At 47.3% G+C, this 20,785-nt stretch overlaps 1 protein-coding gene across 5 annotated transcripts in view; it reads right to left on the bottom strand.

The window, feature by feature from the left end:
* LOC127007351 (alpha-protein kinase 1-like) overlaps positions 1-20,785 on the bottom strand; it is a 137,166-nt gene that overhangs the window by 45,851 nt on the left and 70,530 nt on the right. For 3 of the 5 annotated variants that reach the window (XM_050878210.1, XM_050878211.1, XM_050878213.1), the window contains exons 3-5: positions 10,766-13,298; positions 2,651-2,813; positions 391-822 (exon numbers count right to left, since the gene is read on the bottom strand). In XM_050878210.1, coding sequence (XP_050734167.1) covers positions 391-822; positions 2,651-2,813; positions 10,766-13,279 — 3,109 coding nt within the window. In that variant the 5' untranslated portion in view covers positions 13,280-13,298. The remainder of the gene's footprint in view (positions 1-390; positions 823-2,650; positions 2,814-10,765; positions 13,299-20,785) is intronic. The other 2 variants (XM_050878212.1, XM_050878214.1) reach the window with 2 other exon arrangements.

Raw genomic sequence — 20,785 nt, 5'->3', positions numbered from 1 at the left:
GCTGCCCCTCCCTGGGGTGTGGGGCTGAGCCATGTGTTACTGGTGGAGATCTGTCTAGTTTGCAACTCTACAATGTGCTCTAATGTGCTGAGATGGTGACATTAAACAATAAGCAATAATAGACAACAAAACTCTAAGCAATGATGCAAAAAATCAATAACCAATGTAAAAAAATGTCATACTGCCAAGCCCAGCGGTAGCATTACAAAACCTTACCGCCGATGGTCAAAACTAGCAGAGGCTCAGCAAGAAAAATTATGGGAGTTTACGGCATCCTAAAAAGCATGTCTTGGTGCTAAAAAGTGCAAAAGTCCAAAAATTGTAGCAGCACATATAAAAGCCTCGATGATCCTAAACAAAAATTAGCCTCGAGACTCAGGAAATACTTACTGAGAGGATCTAGCAGGTGCAGGTCAAGGGGGGGCTGGGGTCCCTCTCCATCATGCCCCCCCCTCCTGGGCCCCCCATCTGGTCTCCTCATGGCTATCTCCCTCTCAATCTCTGTGATCTGTTTCTTCATGAGTTTGAGTGTTGAAGATGAAGGAGACTGAGTATTATTATGAGAGGAAGTTCGTGAGTGAAGTTTAGTATGGGGTGAACTGGCAGCATTGGGAAGGGGTGAGTTGTGGGAGCTGAACGCTGGGAGTGGGTTGAGAGGCGGCAGCTCACCACGACACAACTGCTCATCCAGAGACCGAACCACAGGCCGCTGCTGCTGCTGCTCTTCCTCTAACAACTCAACCTTGAGCTCCTCTTGTTCCTGTTCATACAAAGACTCTTTGCTCTCCTCTTCTTCAGGTACTTCCAAGCCGCTTTCTTCTCCTGAAATTTCAATAATGGATATTATCATTTTAAATCATACTTCTCGCAGAATGTTTCTCTACCCTATGCCTGTAAACTTGTAAACATGCTCCTTTACCAAATTTCTTTAGGTGCAGTGGCTAAAGTACATCGACAACAAAAATATTCTCCTAAAGATATAATAAAAAATCCCATATGACACATCATGTTTTGGTCTTGTTTTTACTATTTCAACTTTCCTCTTTACACTTTTATACCAAGTGCTCAATTAAAAAGTCATAACAGGTCTGCGTGAACACTTCCCAAGGTTCAAACAGCACTGCATCACTTCCACGCATTCAATTTCAAACATTCCACTGGCTTTACATTTATTTGCCTTTATCACCACAGGCTGCCATTTGCATATGCTGGACCTCTCACAGTACTACTATGAATATGGTCACATAATGCAATATCTCTCTCTCTCTCTCTCTCTCTCTCTCTCTCTCTCTCTCTCTCTCTCTCTCTCTCTCTCTCTCTCTCTCTCTCTCTCTCTCTCTCTCTCTCTCTCTCTCTCTCTCTCTCTCTTCATCCTGTCAACTGGTGTACTGGAAGCATTCAGTTTGCAAGAATTTCAACATCCATTCCATCCAGCCTCTGCATGTTGTGTTTTATACTAATATTAATATCACATTTGGTTGTATTTAATCTATTAGAATTTTTTTATTCAACTATCAGAGTCATTCTAGATACGCATTTGATAAAACTATGAATTACAATTTTTGCTAAAGTGTTTTTGACAGTTATCAGCCAAAGTTTCAAAGCTAAAATATCATTTGCCACTGCAATCAGTCTAAATCACAAACTTGAGTCTTTAGGTTTGAGCACCAATATTGCTCTCCATCTATTGTGCAATGCTGAAGAAATGTGGTAACAGTTGTGGTCTGATCAACTAAAGTGTTCCTCTAGCTTCTTATCAGTGTTTGTCAGGCCTCTCCTCACTGGATGAAATCCTCTCTCGCTGTCAGACCCACTTACTCTCATGCTACACGCTTCTGTAGTATTTGCCTTAGCTCACCTCTTGTACAAAAAAATTATTTTCTTTGGCATCATTCACTTCAGTAATGAATCTAAACACAAATATGTACAAAATCAGTAAAAAAAAATATGACGAGAAGTTAAAGAACAACTGCAAAATGTTTTACCTCTTTTTCTATGTCATTGCCAATTGCAAGTTATTAAATAAATACTGAAATAAACCATTTCACTCTAGTAAGAGAAGTCGAGGAGCGACTCAGAAGACTCAGAAGTAAAACTCAGTGCATGAGCATAGGGTGGGTATCATGAGCATAGGTGAGTAATGTAAACATGGCTGGCTATGTCCCTAGAATTTTCCATGTCACTACCTCACTAATGCTTGCCTGTAATACAATGCTTGTCTTGTAGGCACTGGAAAGGTGGCAGCAATCTGGTGGGAATTACATTGAAAAAGCATCTGCCATTCAGGCTGCTGGTGCTAAATTTGGCAGATTTACTGAGATTATGTTGTTAAACTTAAATGTTAAAATTTTGTGTAACTAACAGTGTTGACCAAAACTATCCTGTATAAGAGGTGTGCTAAGGCACAGAATATGGAAGCATATAGCATAAGAGTATGTGCACTTGACAAACAACCACCATAAGAGCCAAAGAGGAGTCCATCTCATAAGGAGAGGCCCGACAAACACTGCCAAGGCATCAGCTGAATGCTTCACTTCAGCAGACTAAGTGTAATTTTGAACACAATTCAAGACACTCTGACACTGTTACCCATTTCAGAACTTTGCCTCTTCACACTTAATGATAGAAGTTATCTGCCTAATTTCCTCACCTGAAGACAACCCGTCCTCTAAAACAGGCATGGCGGAACATATTCCCCGTGAGGAGGAGTGGACAGACCCTTCGGGGTCCACCCCTGAGTAATCACTCTCCACATCCCCAGAGTCACAGGACGTGGTCTCAGGGGACAGCGTGAAGTTGCGGGAGTGACCCACCTGTCAAACAGGCTCATATCAGTATGCTTGGGAGAAAACTAACTTGGCTTCAGGCACTGAGAACACTGCATGCTTAATTCTTACAAAGCTCCCTCAAAACCAAAGAACTTGACCAGTGCTCTAACAAAAGTGCAATATGAAAATGGTAACATCACCAAGATATATTATCTTCGTCAAAATATTAGCAACCTCCACATACATGTATTCAATGCTGCAGCAGAGTTTAGATGAAAATCACTCTTTGCAGAAATGTTTTCTTGATAATAGTATATAATTATAACCCTACATCCATAACATAACTACTTGATATAATTTGTATATTACAATTTGATTAATGAGCTTTTTTGTCTTTATTCATATATTCGGATACCTGCTCCTTCACCCACAGGTGTCATGACATCATAATCCTTCTTACCGAGCCCTCAAGGCATCCACACATCTACTATAAGAGAGCTGAAGACCTGTGCAAAATACTTAACCTGAACTGAAAATAAATGATCTGAAAACTTTAAGCTAGAATAACTAAAAATCAAACACTCACTAAATATAGTGGCTGGAATGAACAATTTTGTGAAACATAACTAAAGTTAAGAAAATCAATAAGCTTCAATGTCTAAAAGTACATGATCATGATGCATTAATAACTTCAGCAGGCATTAAGTTTCTTGTGTCCTAAATGCAGTTCCGCAATATACTTCAGATACGTCACCTATTTAGCTCATCTGACAAAACACAGGACAAGTAAAACAAGAATAAATAAGTCATAGATAGAATGTGTTTCTACAAACCACAAGTAGTTCAAAGTTGTGACAGTCAGTGTGCAGCCATAAATTCCTGTGCATATATCTTGGAAATGCCCAACCACCTTAAAAGTTCTCAAAAGCATGAAGGATCCTCTAATAACTTTTAGTTGGTCGCAAACTATTTCTCATCCTTGGGTCAGTGCACGATATAAGGATGAGAGCTTTGTGTACTTGGCTTTGAGGGAGCATTGCATCACCAAGTTGTCTATTCTAATGAACTCTGAGTCAGTTCATAAAAGCTTGACAATTATACTTTTAACACACTAAAAAGATTATGATACAAAAATTCACAGTACATAAATAAAATCTGAGTACTGTGCTACATATAAAAAAACATCAAAATTTTGATAACTGCATATTAATCCCAAGAGTCACACCCATGGAACATAAAACAATGATATTATTACTCTCTTGCCTATGACAAAAAACATACTATGAAAATTTTATTATTGAAAAATGCAGTTGTAGCAAAATGCTTATTTACAGGTGTCTAAGAGTAGTCTACTGTGAAATATCAAAGCTGCAAATACAACTCTGCTACATCTTGCACATCAACTGGTTCACCTTAGACTGGGATGGAAGGAAAGAGATTGAAAATGTTCAGCAGACACTGAGGCAAAGACCTAGATGTGTCCAAAGGATCGCAGAGCGATGAGTGCTAATGTCTTTGGAAGGGTTGTGATTTGGAAATTAGGAGGGGAAAAGGAGGCTGAAGTTACAGAAAATATTATATATTCCACCAAGGACAGATCAAGAAATAACAAGTAACCATAGAACTATTGGTGTCACTAGGACTAGGGAGTTTAAAGTAACAAGTTATCTAGACACACTAGAATACAGACATGACAGCCACTGAAGGCTCTGAAAACTAGATCACTAGGAAATGATCCACAATACAAGACAATTTGCTATTCAAAAATATACAGTGTCTGGATAGCCTGAGCAGATCATCCAGAACATTTCTGAAAAAGTCACAAGTACAATAGTAAATGTTATACCAATTAAAACTTTGAACACAGACAAGAATCAGGCACAGAAGTATTAGTAGTTGTCTTAATAAAAACTAATAGTTACTGCAATAGAGGACAAGCAAGACCTTTGTACATCACTACACTAGAGCAGCAGTAGAGATAAATATCACATGCCGAGTCGTCTACCCTCTGCCTTCATCAGTACCCTGACGGCGGAGCCACTGGGTCCCGCCCAACCTCACCCACCACCTCCTCCACCACCTCCGTCCACACCATCACTATCACCAATATCATCTACAACCACCCCTGCCATTTAGAGGTCACTGTTGCAAGCTTCAAATTTGCTTTAATTTTTAAGTATTTCTAGTAGCTAAAATATATAATACTCTGGTCTTTTATACATTTTTTTCAATGCTACTTCTAAGCTACTAATTTTGACTGCAACTATTTACACACACACACACACACACACACACACACACACACACACACACACACTCATATATATATATATATATATATATATATATATATATATATATATATATATATATATATATATATATATATATATATATATATATATATATATATATGAGAACCTATGTGTAATGCATCTCTTGAGCAGAATACTAAAGCTGGCAATAAAGAGCACACAGGTGTATTGTGTACTGTGCAGCCAGGCCGGCATGCCTGCCCTGCACCCTGTGGCTGAAGCGCCATCAGCACACTTGGAACACAGCCTTATGCAGTGGCATGGTGGGTGAAAATTATGTGACATTAAATTTTGTGCAGTATAAAAAAAATTTTTTTATGGTCAATGGGATGCTTTATACTACAGTCCTTATTTATATGCAATTAGCCTAGTTGTTTAAAAACAGATACAAACCTTTATTTAAAAAATTGTCACTTAAAGCCTTTGAGAGATTTAAAAGCATAATTTTATGTAACTATATCATGCACAGATTGAAGACCAGAGTACAGCATTTTGTCACTGACTTACCAGATCAACAGAAGATTTAATTACATCCTACCTTATTTATGACAGGCAAGGATTTGCACACATCAATGGGAAATTGCAAGAAACATTATTAGAACATGTCTGGACAGATAAATTCCAAATTCTCATTGCTACTGATAAGGGTTGGTCACACTCAGGTGGCGTCACACTGGACCTTTCTTCACTTGCTGCATGTCTAGCCCGGAGTACTTGCTGGCGAGCAAATGAACAGTGTCGTCACACTCAGGAAACCATCAGTGTGGTCATCCCCCAAGTCCTGGACGTTGTTCTTAACAATCTTTCAATAAATGATTGTAGAATTAAGGAATTCCACATGTATCGTTGAGAGGAATATTTTTGGAAAGGCTCCAGAGAGAGTACATTGGTTGGGTCACCCATTTTTCTTTTTTACATCTGAGTCATTTGCTGGTCACCAGGTGAGCTGCCTTCCATCCTGATGGGGAGCACAAGCTGCTAACAAGATTGATCAGCTTGGCAGCAAGTACTCTACACTTGGCAAGCAACAAGTGAAAAAATGTCCAGGTAGATGCCAGCTATTTTTTTTTATTATAGTGAACTTTATCATCACCTCAGACTCATACAGTTAGATGTTTGTGAGTCACAGAACCAAGGCTTTTCTAACACCAGTGCATCACAGCCTCGGCAGCCACACCGCCAAACCCTACCATGCTTGGCAACACAAATAAGCTTCACAACCACGGCTTCTTTTGCTGATAATTGACACAAGTGTCTCTTCAGTAGAATGCATTAGGAACAAAATTCAATATGTACTTGAAATTACATACCATCTCAAGTCTCAGATCATGTCCCAACAAAGTTGGATTTATAGTTTTTTTTTTTTTTTTCAAATTAAAAAATCAAGAACCATGAATTTACACTAATAGAGGCAGAGCGTGGACAAGACAGTGTGCAGCACGAACTGGCTGATACAGACTCCTGCAATGGGCAGAAACATTGCATGCTCTGGCAGAGTTCATGTCAGGACAAAGAAAATTATTAATGTAAGTAAAATAAATTTCAGCCCATCAAGATGCACACAAGCAGAACCTCTAGTTCTTTACCCTATGAACAGTATTTGTATTCGACACTTGACTCAGCAATCAGTTGGTCTTTTTTGGGGTAATCACTTTAGTGAAAATGTGTTAAGTGTTCATATTGTTACCAATCATTTTCAGTGAATACTACAAACTGCTCCAAAATAAGCATTGTTACTTCTGACTGAAGCATTCCTAAACGGCATGCAACACCTCCCATGGTCACAAATCATTCAACACTGCAATACTACATATGTGATGGATAACACTCAAAAGACAGCAGCCTGTACCAGTACAGTCATGCAATGTTAATTTTGATATGTACAAAAACCTAAAGCATGTTAAAGGTGGGAGTGCTGAGCAAGGCTTTGGACAAGGGCGGCAGTGATCTGACACATTACAGAACCTAGCAGGCCTGCCAGTCCCCATACAGTGACTGATTATACTGGATGGCCTATGCCTTTCCCAACACTAGGATATTCTTTCCCTTACAAAGGGAAGCTTTGGCAATTATTATTAACTTTGCTTCTTAAGAAAGCAACAGATGAGAAATAATCATGTTAAATCTCACTCCTGGAGATCTTCAGAGGACATACTATAGTCTATTTTTTTTTTTTCATCGAAAAAAATCCACTTGCCCTTACAGGTGCCCTTTTTCCATGGAACTGAGTAAAGTATTTCATTCTCAATCAAATACATGAGCTAAACATAAAGCTGGCACACTTACAGGAGCGTGCATGGCAGTAAAGCACTACCACAATAAGCTGCATCGGCAGGGCATATCGAATGTGTTGTTGTTGTTGTTGTTGTTGTTTTAGGGCCGCGGCGATCTAGTCGCTCACATGAGCCCTGGTGTCGTCCTGTGAGTGCTTCACAGGCGCCGCTGACACGTGTTGTTTCGTTGGCCCTCCGGCGACCAGGAAAGTAACCCCGTTGAGATGGTGAACAGTTACTTTCGAAGTTCAAGTTTAAACATTTCGGGGTTTGCACCACAGAGTTATATATGTTATATATGTTAGTTATGTATATAACTGTGGTTTGCATACCTAAGTGTGATTAGGCTTTCGTATAGTTTGCTGGTATTTCCATGGGTAGTTTTAATGGCCTGGTGATAGTTTGACAAGGCTTCTGCGTCATGAATGTAAAATAAAATCATTAGAATCCGACTAATCTCTTTTGCGGCCTTTGGAGATATCGGTTGAGAGAGCCAGGAGCGTCTGAGACTACGGGTCCAGATCTAATACTCGTAATTCAGTTTACAATCTTTATCAGAAAGGCGCATTTATCTACTTATTTACCCATGGCCAATAAATAAAATGTATAGCTACTCGTATAAGTGTGAATGAGTATTTTACCGTGACTTATTAGGAAAAAGCAATTGTTTACTTTCTGTTTATACTGAAGAAAAAATACCAGCGCAAGCAATAAATATTCAAAACCATACCTGGCCGATTCAATATCAAAATCGTTTTTCTTATTAAAATCTGGCTCGAATGCGTAATGAAAAATATCTCACGGCAACCCTTAGCTGTTCGAGACTTAGCGGAGCAGCGACTCCTGAGCCAGAGCACGCACGGAACAGCTTTTTTTAATAATTGCCAAAATTCCATGCTTAACTTCACACAACGCCTCGCCTTACTCCATAAGCAAGAGGTAATATCTCATCTGTCAAACTGTTATACACACCAAGACGTGAGATGTGAGAGTAACTTATTCATCAAGCTTACCACAAAGATCACACTGGTGGGGGGCCGCTCCCCACATTCGGGAGAGCGAACAGGTGAAGGAACTTTGCTCATTTTTTAATCTATTCATAGCATGAGCATACAGCAATACAGTTTCACGCAAGTCATAGTGGTAATACAGGCGACGCTACTAGCACTCCTACGTTACTATCTCGCTAAAAGAAGCCACAACGACCCAATTAAAGAGGCGTGCAAGTTTACAGAGAAAGTACTACGAGAAGAAACTAGGGAGGCGTTGAGTGCGACGATACCAGCTTCAGGAGAGCCAGACCGTCAGGTGTGAGAGGGCCGGCGGTAAAGGGAAAGGAAGGGAAGCATGCAGCAACATCCCCTACACACACAGAGTAAAAGAGGCTGTTGTGACTTAAATCTCACCACTGCGTTTATTTATTCATTGTTTCGAGCACATAATCCTTCGCTGAATTACAAATGGCTCAGATATTCAAGAGGAACGCCACTTATGCTCCCTCCTCTCACTCCCTTTACCGACACACCAGCAGACCAGCAAGCGGCGGACAACCAACAGCATACACACACACACACACACACACACACACACACACACACACACACGGCACCGTTTCGTCAGTCTCTTCGGCTTCTAAGTATTTCGAGTGCCTCCCCTTGGGCCTCCCTCGAGTACCTAAAACCAAATCCTCGACGGTCAAAGCGAGACAACGTAAGACTGAGAGGGCGACACACACACACACACACACACACACACACACACACACACACACATACACACACACACACACACACACACACACACACACACACACACACACACACACAGTTTCAGTGGAGGGGGCCGCGGCAAACTAAAAGAAAAAAAGTAAAAAAATAAAGCTGCATTGATTCTTACGCCCCGAACACGCCGCCTCTCCGTCCCCACGCCTTGCCTCGCCTCGGCACCATCTCTATTCCACCACGCACAACACAACCCTTATCCTCCCTCCAACCCTCCTCAACACCTCTCGTCCACCTTCCACTACACCCTAAACCTCACAACACTGCTCACTGCCCTTCTCTCCACCCCCAACCCCCGACTCGACACACCCCTGCCGTCTCCACCTATTCTTGCTCTCATCCACCTAAAACCAGTAAGCCCCGCAACGCACAAACTGGAGCGCTGAAGGTCAAGTAAACAGCTAGAGAGTTTATGGGGGTCACACACCTCTCAGCGGGCAAGCAGACGGGCAGACGAGCATGTCCACTCCATCCTCACAAATAAGTGGACACGTCTGGCCGGCACAGTCAATAGTAGTAAAGGTGGAAGAGGAAAACTTTGCCAAACGTAGACAGTGCCGCGATATTCCTCTGTGGCAGCTACAAGGACACGCCTTTATTGACAAGTAGGAGGGACAGAAACAAGCAACACATCTTAAGTCACGCGTGCACACTCATAGACAACAACACACCACATAACTCAGCTGGCGACACACGTGCAAACCTCGTCCGTCTAACACAGATGCGGGGGATTCGTGCCGGGCATAAAGGAGAACACAGGGGATGAAATTACAGCTAATCCAATAATCATGCACCTCGGACGCGACACAGCTCAGGGACAGGAAATAAAAGCAACAACCTAAAGGCGAGTCATCGAGATAAAGGGTTAGGAACTCTACTAATGAAAGCTCAAATAACGAGCAGTGTCGAGGAAAATTGCACTGGGGCTGAATGAGGCTTTAATGGAAGGAGGGGGGGAGGCAGGAGAAGGTTAATGGGAGTTGCAAGTAATGGGAGATGAACTGAGCAGCCAATGGTGGGCTGGTACGGAAATCAAGTTAATGGAAAAAGGGAAGTAATGAATGAGTGACCATCAGAACAGACACGAGACAAAAGACTATTGGGGGCAAGCCGAGAAATAGAAGATTAACTAGAGGGAGAAAATGTGACCTAACAGACGATACTTGAGCGATAGTAGTCCGATCAAGGAGCGCACGAGAGGGAAGTAAGTAAGTGAGGTAAGTAAGAGGGAGGGAGTGAAAGGAAAACGTGGCAGATAAGTTGTTTGCCGCAGGAAGACAGAAGCCGCGAGCATGATGAAAAAGACCGAGTTTGGAGTCTTGTTAAAGGCAGCCACTGGAGTTAGAGGAAAGAAATTAGGAGTGGCGCCCAAAAGTAGAAAAAAAAAGCCTGAGAGGGAAACCAAGTGGCCTAGGAATGTAAGAGGCTGATCAGGGGCAGCAAGACTTACCTGGACAAGCAAGAAACCTGACCAGGGAGACTGAGAGGATTGTGGTGGAAAGTTTTAGAGTCGTCTTGGGAGAGGTAATGTGTGTCTGTGGAGAGGCCGGAAAGGAAGAGTCTGAGTCAAGGGGGGGCGGGGGTGATTGAAGAGAAAAGGGAGCAGTGGGGTGGGCAAGCATCATTACCTGGAGTCCCACCTCGGCCTCGGCCAAGTCTTCGGTCTGAGGATTAGTGGAGGCCGTGTCATGGTCCCCCTCGGTGGACAGGTCTAACAGCCCGGGGTCCTCGTGACTAGACAGGTCCTCGAGGCCTGGGTTCAGGTCCTCGAGACCTGGGTTCAGGTCCTCGAGACCTGGGTTCAGGTCCTCGAGACCTGGGTTCAGGTCCTCGAGACTTGGGTTCAGGTCCTCGAGACCTGGGTTCAAGTCCTCGAGACCTGGGATGTCGTCGCCAGACCTGTCGTCGGAATGACACTCCCGCCCTAAGGCAGCCGCCACTACCTCACTCAGCCTGTCATACAGCTCATTGCTCTCCTGGAGGGGGTCATCACCGGCCTCCAGCAGCTCGTCGGGCAGCGGGTCATCGCCCGCCCCGCTGTGCGTGCTGTTATTGCTGTGAGTGCTGTGATTACTGCTAATACTGAAGCTATCTGGTGCCTGCTGCTGCTCTTGTGCTGTACTCTGATGTGCTTCATAAGACAGGTCGAGGTGGTGGCTGAAGGGACCAGGGGACGCTGAGCTTACCTCGTGCGTGGGGTGGTCCAGCCCAGGGTCGGGATGGACGGCGTGGTCTGGCGGCGGGTCGCCTCGGGGCTCCGGTTCACTGTTCATCTCCTCGGCATCCTTTGCGCAGAGTTCCGCGCTGCTGTTGACGTGTTCCGCGCTGTTACTGTGATGCTCCACGCCGTTGGGGTGGTGCTCCACAGGGTTATTGAGGGCATCTACGGAGTTGTGGTAGTCAGAACTAGTGTTGTGGTGATCTGAGCTACTGATATGGTGTTCTGAGGAAGTGGTCTGCTGGTCAGTGCTGCTGACCGCAGGAGGCTCAAGCTCGCCGCCATCACCCGCCGACGGCTCCTCGCTGTATTCGGCCGCTAGCCGCAAGCCCACGTAACTGTTGCCTTGCTGTCGCTTGAGATGGTACTCAAGGTCAAGGAACTCGTCTCCACGCGCTCCTTGCTCCTTGAAGAACTCCTCTAAGACTTTTCTGGTTTCCGACATTTCGTACGAGTAGTCGTACATCTCAGTGTCGGCGGCGGCGGGCTCAGGCTGCGCGGCGAGGCTCCCTGAGTACGAGGACGTGAGGGTGGATATGGCTATGACGGGCGGCGCCGGGGACGAGCTTTCTGCCTCCGAGCATGAGTCAGGACCCGGCTGATCACTGCTGGGGTCCTCGGAGGCACCAGCTTCTGTGTTCTCTTCCTGGGGAGAGTTTACCTCACTGGAAAGCACAGCCAGAGGCTCACAAGAGGAGGTTTCTCTTTCTCTGGTCGCTCCCTCGTCTGCAGTTACTCGCCGAGGGAAGCCAGGCCGTGGCGGTCGCGGTGGAGGGGCGTGATGCCCCCCGCGGGGACTGTGGGTTCTCGGGGAAGGGCGGGGACCATACCGCCGCGGCGACCCCTCGTACTCGGCGATAGGAACATTGCCGATCTTTGTGACCTTGTGCGTGGCGGACTCTTGGGTTGAGTCTGAGTCAGAGGGTGACGTTGACCGTTCGTAGGCCGCCAAGTAGCCTTGGTCGCCGGGATCCGGCGGCCCCATGGCGTGCTGAGCCGTGGGGGAGCTCGGAGAGGCCGGCCGGTCATCAAGTGCCCTTACGGTCAGGCCGCGGGCCACCCACTCTCCGATGTCGTCAAAAACGACCTCTGAAGAACCCGCCAGCCGTGTCTCGTAGACCAGCGGGGACTGACGCATGGAACACCCGCGGCTCCGCTCCTCGCTACCTCCTGGGGAGTCTGGCCACTGGGGGTCTTCCTGCTGCTGTTGCTGCTGCTGCTGTTGTTGCTGCTGCTGCTGAGGCTGCTGTTGGTGCTGCTGCTGCTGGCGCTCCTTCTGGTAGTGCTGGTGCTGCTGCCCTCTCCGCCGCTGCGACTCGTCGTGTCTGCGGCGTGCAGGGCGAGACCGGCTGTGACTGAACACCTCCCGCCCGCCGGCTATCTCGATGCGGGAGTCTCGCAGACGGAAGTGCTCGCGGCGCTGCGGCTGGGGACGAGAGGAGGGCGGCAGTGGCGGCGGCGTCTCCTCGTAGGAGGAATCCAGCACAGACGACCTGAGATAACGGTCGTCATAGTCATCATACGCACTGACGACTGACACGTCCACGTCCATGTCGACGTCCTCGGTGCTGCGCTCCATCTTGGCAGACTCGGAGTGGGAGCCGGAGTGAGAGCCCGACCTGGAGTCCGGCGTGGAGCCCGAGTGGGAGCCGGAGCCGCTGTCCACCGACATGCGCCCGCTGCTCCCGCTGTCTCGACTCAGCTTGGCGTTGTCGTAGATCCTTGGCAAGTCACCAGTCGTGAGCTGAGGCTCGTAGTTGTCGTTGTCGTCGGAGTCGAGGACACAGTTGAGGTTTAGGTCGGAACGGCGGGCGTCAGTGGGCGTGGTGGTGGGCGTGTGGGTGGTGGAGCGAGGCCGGCACTTGGGGAACAGGCGGCTGATCTCCGAGTCCGACCCCTCCACGGCCTCCAGCGGGTCCCCCATGACGCGCCTCCCTGCCCACCTGCAGGAGCACAGGGTCAGTCACCACCCCTCTCTACCCCAACACCCGCCCCGTCACCAGACATCCTTACTACCTAGCAAAGCACATATTCATATCACACGGCCACGCAACACATCACCACCCCACATTTCCACCACTCATCCCCACCACACATCCCCAAGACATATATCCCCACCACACTCACACCACATACACACCACACATCAACATGAAATTAGACTTGTTCACGCAGTGGTGGCTCCACAGATAGTTATAAAACACTGTACATGGACATTATTATCACAAACTTGATGCATGCACGCCCGCAACACACACACACACACACACACACACACTCTCTCTCTCTCTCTCTCTCTCTCTCTCTCTCTCTCTCTCTCTCTCTCCCCCCCCACCCTCCAACACCCTCACACACACTATACATCACTGTCTAAAATGTACAAGCTTCCTTACACTCCTACATGCGACCCTTCACTCCTGCGTCACACTTTCTTTCACACTGGCGCCCTTGACCAATTTCTCTTGTTATGCCCTCCTCCTCCTCCTCCTCTTCTTCACTAATGGGTAAGAGGAGACGGGCTAGGGTGACCTGTGCCTCCAGGAATCAGGCTTGTTTACTCGGGTGAAAATCGATGGGGATGGATGGCGGAGCAGCGGATCGAGACAGCTTGACACCACTGCTCCCCGACACCCACAAGGACCCTGGCACCACCTACACCACCTACTCATCCACGGACCTTCTTTACTGACTTTACTCCTCCGAACCCCACCTCCCTACCACCCCTCTCTACACGTGAGTTGTGGATTAAGACAGCCTGACACAACTGCTCCCCGACACCCACAGCGGCCCTGCACCACCTACACTCATCCACGGACCTTCTTTACCGACTTCACTCCTCCGAACACCACCTCCCTACCACCCCTCTCTACACGTGAGTTGTGGATTAAGACAGCTTGACACTCCTGCCTCCCCGACACCCACAACGGCCCTGCACCACCTACATTCATCCACGGACCTTCTTTACCGACTTTACTCCTCCGAACACCACCTCACTACCACCCCTCTCTACACGTGAGTTGCGGATTAAGACAGCTTCACACTCCTGCCTCCCCGACACCACCTACACTCATCCAAGGACTTTCTATGTTCGGTGTACTCTTCTGAACACCTCTTCCTGCCACCTCTCCATGATCTGCTTATACACGTGGGTTATATGCTACGGACCTGGCCACTACCGCAACCCAAGACATCTCCCACAAAGGCCCTGCCGTTGCCTAAGCTCACCAACGGACTCATATTTTCATTCCAGTCTTCGGAAAACTCTCCACTTGCACTTTTATTGACTTTGCTTTTTTTCTATAGACTTTCCCATCAGTCTTTGAAATCTGTCAGTGCGAGAATGACGACTGTACTTCTCACCGCTGCCAGATTATCGTACTCAGAGCCTCGTATTTACCTGTTTCTGAGCCATAGCAATTGGCGAAAAACACCAATAATTAACTATTTTACCGATATCTATTTATAAAGGCAGCTACTGGGGTCGAGGAGGCAGTTTTGGGGTCGGAAATCGGCAAAAATATGAGGCTGAATACGACAATCTGGCAACGTTGGTACTACCCCTATCGCTACACCGCGGAGCCTCGGGAAACAGGCCATGGCTCCCAGACTCTAAAACGGCCGTCCAAAACAACCTGCGACAAAGCGAACCTGCAACAAAACAACTCCCCGTAACGTAACTCACAAGTCAAAGAACAAAGAGTCACGAGCGATTCAGTGAAAAGTAAAACAATACAAACTATATTCCCAGCCATCGAGCCAGCCAACCAATCAGCCAGCTAGTCAGAACCAGCCACCAAATCAGCCAGTCAGCCAGACAAACAGCCAACGAACCAACCAGCCGGCCACCATATCAGCCAGCCAGCCAGCTAAAAACTCGGCCAACCGCTAAGCCACCCAGTTAGTCAACCCAGCCAGTTAGCCAACCACCCAGCCGGTTAGTCAGCCACACAGTAATTTACCAGCAGTTATACAACCATAGTAAGTCAGCCATCCACCCAAGCAACCACGTACCCAATCATTCGGTCAACCAGCCAGCACGTCAGCCAAGAAGCAAGTCAGCCAAGAAGCAAGATAGCCAGCAAGTGCGTCAGCCAAAAATAAATCCAGCCAACCAGTTAACCAAGAAGCAAGGCAGCCAGTCAGTGCGTCAGCCAAGAAGAGAGTCAGCCGGGCAGTGCGTCAGCCAAGAAACAAGTGAGCCAGCCAGTGAGAGCAGACATTCCCACCTTGGACGCAATACCACCACCACCACCTTCACCACCACCACCTTCATCACCACCACCACCATCACCACCACCACCTTCACCACCACCACCATCATCATCACCACCACCACCATCACCAGCACCACACAGCTCACCACCAGATGACGTGTCTCCCCGTCCGGCGATAATTTGCTTAACTTTGGCGCTAAATACACTTAAGACTTAAACTGCCAGATGCATGTTGAGGGCAAGTTACAGAGAGGAACTTTGCCGCATAACTCCATTGGTTGATCCAGCCGGCGGGCCTTAGTGATGGGGGCAGGAATGAACGTACTGCTGCTGCCTCTGTTGTTGTTGTTGTTGGTGGTGGTGGTGGTGGTGGTGTTACTGGTCCTGTCGGTATATGGGTGTCGGGTGTTGTTGCAGGTTATTGGTGATTGTTTAGGTTATGGTGAAGTGTAGTGGCGTGGTGGAAAGTCGTGTGGTATATGTGGCGTGAGGCGGTGAGGAGAGGTATGGTGTGGTGGTGGTATGGTGTGGTGAAGGAAAACGTGATGGTGGTGGTGGAGGTGGTGGTGGAAGTGTGTGGTGGTGGTAGTGCTTGTGTGGTGGTGGTTGTGATGTGGAGGTGATAGTGGTAGTGTGGTGTGGTATAATGTAGTGTTGAACGGTAGAGGGAAATGTGTTGGCGGTGGCGGTGCGGGTGGTAGTGGTGGTGGTGGTAGTGGTGGTGGTGGTAGTGGTGGTGGCGGTGCGGTGGTGGTGGTGGTGGTGGTGGCGTTCTTTCCTGTCGTCAATTCTGGGAAAACGCGGGGAAAACACTGTATTGCGCCGCGTTTGTAGTGTTGCCGCTGTTACTCTCACTGGTCGGTGTCGCTGTTGTGTTGCAATGTGCCGGGCTAGTCAGTACAGTGTTGCACCAGCCGCCGCACAACTCACAGCCCTCCAATTAAACAATTAACATTACTTTTTTGCGCTCTTTTGTAGCGAACCAAACTCTTTCCCTGCGAGCATTATTTTTACCTATGTATTGCAATAGTCACCTCGCTCCCTCCCTCCCTCCCTCCCTCTCTCTCTCCTCTTCCAATTTTTCCCTTCCCTTTCCTTTTAATTTCTTGTTCTCTCTTCCTCCTTTCTCTTTCCCTTTGTTCCCTTCCTTCCTTAATTTCTTGATACATTTCTCTTTCCTCCCTTCTATCACGTTTATTATTTCCCTTCTTTCCTCTCTCCATCCCTGGCTTTTCCCTTCCATGCCTTCTTATCCTCTTCCAATTATTCCCTTCCCTTCCCTTCCATTTTTCTTAACTCCTTACTCTCTCCTTTCTTTCTCTTTCTCTTTGTTTCCTTTCTTTTTTCCTTACTTTCTTGACCTGTCTCTACACGTTTAATATTTCTTTTCATCCCTCCCTCCCTCCCTTCCTTTCATTCATTTCCCTCCTCTACTCTTCCTATTTTTCCTTTCCCTTCCCTTCCCTTTCTCTTAATTTCTTGCCCTCTTCCTTCTTTTTATTTCCATTTGTTTCCTTCCTTTTTCCTTTCTTTCACTTTTCTTCTTCCCTCCCTTCCTTCTCCCTTCCCTTCCATGCCCTCATCTTCTCTTCCATTTTTCCTTTCCCTTTTTTCCTTAATTTCTTGTTCTCTCTCCCTCCTTTCTCTTTTCCATTGTTCCCTTCTTTTTTTTTTCCTTACTCTCTTGATATATCTCTCCTTTCCTTCCTCCCTACTTCCTTGTCTTTTACTTCCTTTCTCCCTTCCCTTCCATTCCTTTCTCTCTTCTTCATATTTTTCCTTTCCCTTCCCTTTCATTTTTCTTAATTCCTTTCTCTCTCTCTTCTTTCTCTCTCCTCTTGTTTTCCTTCCTTTTTCCTTAATTCCTTGATCTTTCTCTCCTTCCTCTTCCCCTTCACTCGATTTTCAGCCATTCACTCCCCCCCCACTCCCCCCCCCTCAAACCTTTCCCTTCTTCCATAAATTATCCCAAAGTTCCGGCATTCCCTTCATTTCCTTCTCTTCCCCCGTAATTCCAGTGCCAAAGTTCGAACATTCACTCCATTCCCAGTCCCTCATTCCCTTCTTATATCTTCCCTTTCCCCTCCATTCCCCATCAGGCGACTATTATGCACTTCAGTTTCCCCCTTCTGTTCTCTTTCCTTTCCCTTCCTTTTTTTTCTCTTATTCTTTCCCCCTTCTTCCTTTTCCCCCTCCCCATTCTCTCTCTTTCCTTTCCCACTCTTTTTTCCTCCTCCTCTAGGTTAAAAAGCATTCATTCCCTCTCCCTTCCCATTCTCTCCCTTTTCCTTCCCTTTCTCTCACCTCCCTCGTTCATTCATTTCCCCTTCCTATTCTCTCATTTTTCCTTCCCTTTCTCTCTCCGTCCACCTTCTAAGTTACATCATTCTTTCCATCCACTCTCTTTCTTATCCCCCTTTTCACATTCTCTCCCTTTTCCTTCCCTTTCTCTCACCTCCCTCGTTCATTCTTTTCCCCTTCCCATTCTCTCATTTTTCCTTCCCTTTCTCTCTCCGCCCTCCTTCTAAGTTACATCATTCTTTCCATCCACTCTCTTTCTTATCCCCCTTTTCACATTCTCTCCCTTTTCCCTCGCTTTCTTTCTCTGCCTTTTCTAAATAACAGCATTCATCCCACCCTCCTACTTATCCCTCCCCCGCTCTCCCTCTTTCACCATTCCTCCCAATTTCGTTCTACCTCCATATATTTCACCATCTTACGTCGCCTTTTCTCTTTGTTTCTTCATTCTTTCCTTCCCTCCCTTAATTCATTCCTCCATTCATTGCGTCTCTCTTTTCAGTCTTACATTCTTTTCTTGTCTCTTTCTTCATTCTCTTCACCATTCCTCCCTTTTCTTCCCCTGCCCTTTCATTCCATCCTCCTTATCCCCATTCCCCTCAGATGCCTCCACATACGACCCGAGAGAGTTTCGTCCAATCCCCTCATTCCCTTCTCATATCTTGCCTCCCCTCCCACCCCACCTCCACTCCTCAGTGCCTTAACTCAAGACCCAGAACTGCACTCCTTTCCTCCTTCCCTACTCCCCTTCTCCCCTTCCGTCCCCTCCCTAAGTCTCAGTGCCCCAGTCCAATCCCTCCCCTTATTCCTTTACCTCCTCCCCTCAATACAAACACTCCAGATCTCCCCCCTTCCCCCCATCCTCAACGTCTCCCCTCCCCACAATTCTCTGCAGATCCCCGAATTTTCTCTTTCACCTTCCCTCCTCAGCGTTTACTCCCCTCCTCTTCCCCTCTCCCCACCTCTTATCCCCCTTCCCCCCCAGCAAGCTCATTCCCCTCACCGCAACGAGGCCGCCGCGACCCTCAGGCAAGTAACGTTAAATTTACCAAGAAAAATGAGGCACATCTTAAGGACAATGTTGTTACCTTGACCTTACCTGACCTTACCTGCCTTTCCCTCCCTTGCCTCACCTCCCTTCCCTTTCCCCTCCCTTGCCTCCCCTACCTTCCCTTCCCCTCTCTTACTTCCCCTTCCCTCCCCTCACCTTCCATTCTCATCCAGTACCTCCCTTCCCTTTCCCCTCTCTTGCCTCCCCTCCTTTCCCTTCCACTTTCTTACTTCCCCTTTCCTCCCCTCACATTCCACTCTCACCCTGTACCTCCCTTCCCTTTCCCCTCTCTTAACTCGCCTCCCTTCCCTTCCCCCTTTCTTATTTCCCCTTCCCTCCCCTCACCTTCCACTCTCACCCCGTAACTCCCCTCCCTTTCCCCTCTCTTACCTCCCCTCATTTACTTCCCCTTCCCTCCCCTCACCCTCCACTCTCACCCCGTACCTCCCTTCCCTTTCCACTCTCTTACCTTCCCCCACCTTCCCTTCCCCTTACCTTCCCATCTCTTAATTCCTCGTACCTTCCCCTCTCCTTACCTCCCCTGATTCTCCCCTCTCTTACCTCCCCTTACTTCCCCCTCTCTTACCTCTCCTCACCTTTCCCTCTTCTCTTCACTCCCCTCACCTTCCCCTCTCACTCCTAACCCCCCTCTTGCCTTCCCATCTCCACCTCTTACCTTCCCTTTCCTCTCTCGCCTTTACCTCCCCTCACTTTCCCCTCTCCTTCCTTACGCCCCCTTAACTTCCCTTCTCAACCCTTGCCTCCCCTCACCTTCCTCTCCCTACCTTTGCATCTACCTCCTTACCTTAATCTATCAATTCTTACCTCTCTGTCTCTTCCATTACCTTCCCTTTCCCCTTACTTTCTTACTCTCAATTCTTACCTCTTCCCTTACTTTCTTACTCTTCCCTTACTTTCCTTACTTTCTAACTCTCAATTCTTACCTCTCTCTCTCTTCCATTACCATCCCATTCCCCTTACTTTCCTCTCCCTCCAGTCACCTTTCCTCTCTCACCCCTTACTCCTTACCCCACCACTTAGCTTCCCCTCTCACTCTGTACACTTAGCACCTCCCTCCCCTACTCCCTGCCCCCTTCAAACTCCACCCCTTACATCCCCTCCCCACCCCTCTCCCCTACCACCAACTCCTCATCCCTCCCCAAGGTCTCGCAACGCATTTCTGAAAAACCTCTCCGCCCTAAAATTTAATAAGAAGGAAAAAACAAAAAGCGAGAGAGAGAAAATATCAACACAAAGCATTTAAAATAGTTTCCGGGGGAGGTCGTGTGTCGCGAGCCGAGTCTTAATGAAGCGGCGGCGGCGAAAAACTAATGAAGCTGAAGCACGTGGAGGACACTTCTTGCTGCGACGACAATAACGACGAGGACGAGGACGACGAGGAGGAGGATGAAGGGGGTGGGGGGGGGAATGATAGTGATGGTGATGATGCTGATGTGATGTTGTTGGTTGTGGTGATGTTGTTGTTGTTGCTCTTGTTGTTGTTGTTGTTGTTGTTGTTGGTGGTGGTGGTGGTGGTGGTCGTGTTGTTGTTGTTGATGGTGGTGGTGGTTGTGGTGGTGGTGATGTTGGTCGAGTTGTTGTTGGTCGTGTTGCTGTTGTTATTGTTGTTGTTGTTGTTGTTGTTCTTCTTCTTCTTCTTCTTGGTGGTGGTGGTGCTAAAGGAGGATGCAGCGACGGTAATGGAGGAGGCAACGTCAGCCCCTCCTCCTCCTCCTCCTCCTCCTCCTCCTCCTCCTCCTCCACCCTTTGCAGGCCCTTTTCCCAAGCCCCCTTCATTCAGCCTTACTGATTTGATTAGGGATTAACAAGGTGTGTCGCCCGTCTCTCTCCCTCCACCTTGCACCCT

The sequence above is a fragment of the Eriocheir sinensis genome, chromosome 35, assembly GCF_024679095.1.
Source record: "Eriocheir sinensis breed Jianghai 21 chromosome 35, ASM2467909v1, whole genome shotgun sequence".
NCBI classification, from domain to species: domain Eukaryota; kingdom Metazoa; phylum Arthropoda; class Malacostraca; order Decapoda; family Varunidae; genus Eriocheir; species Eriocheir sinensis.
This window is presented reverse-complemented; position numbering and strand designations above follow the sequence as displayed.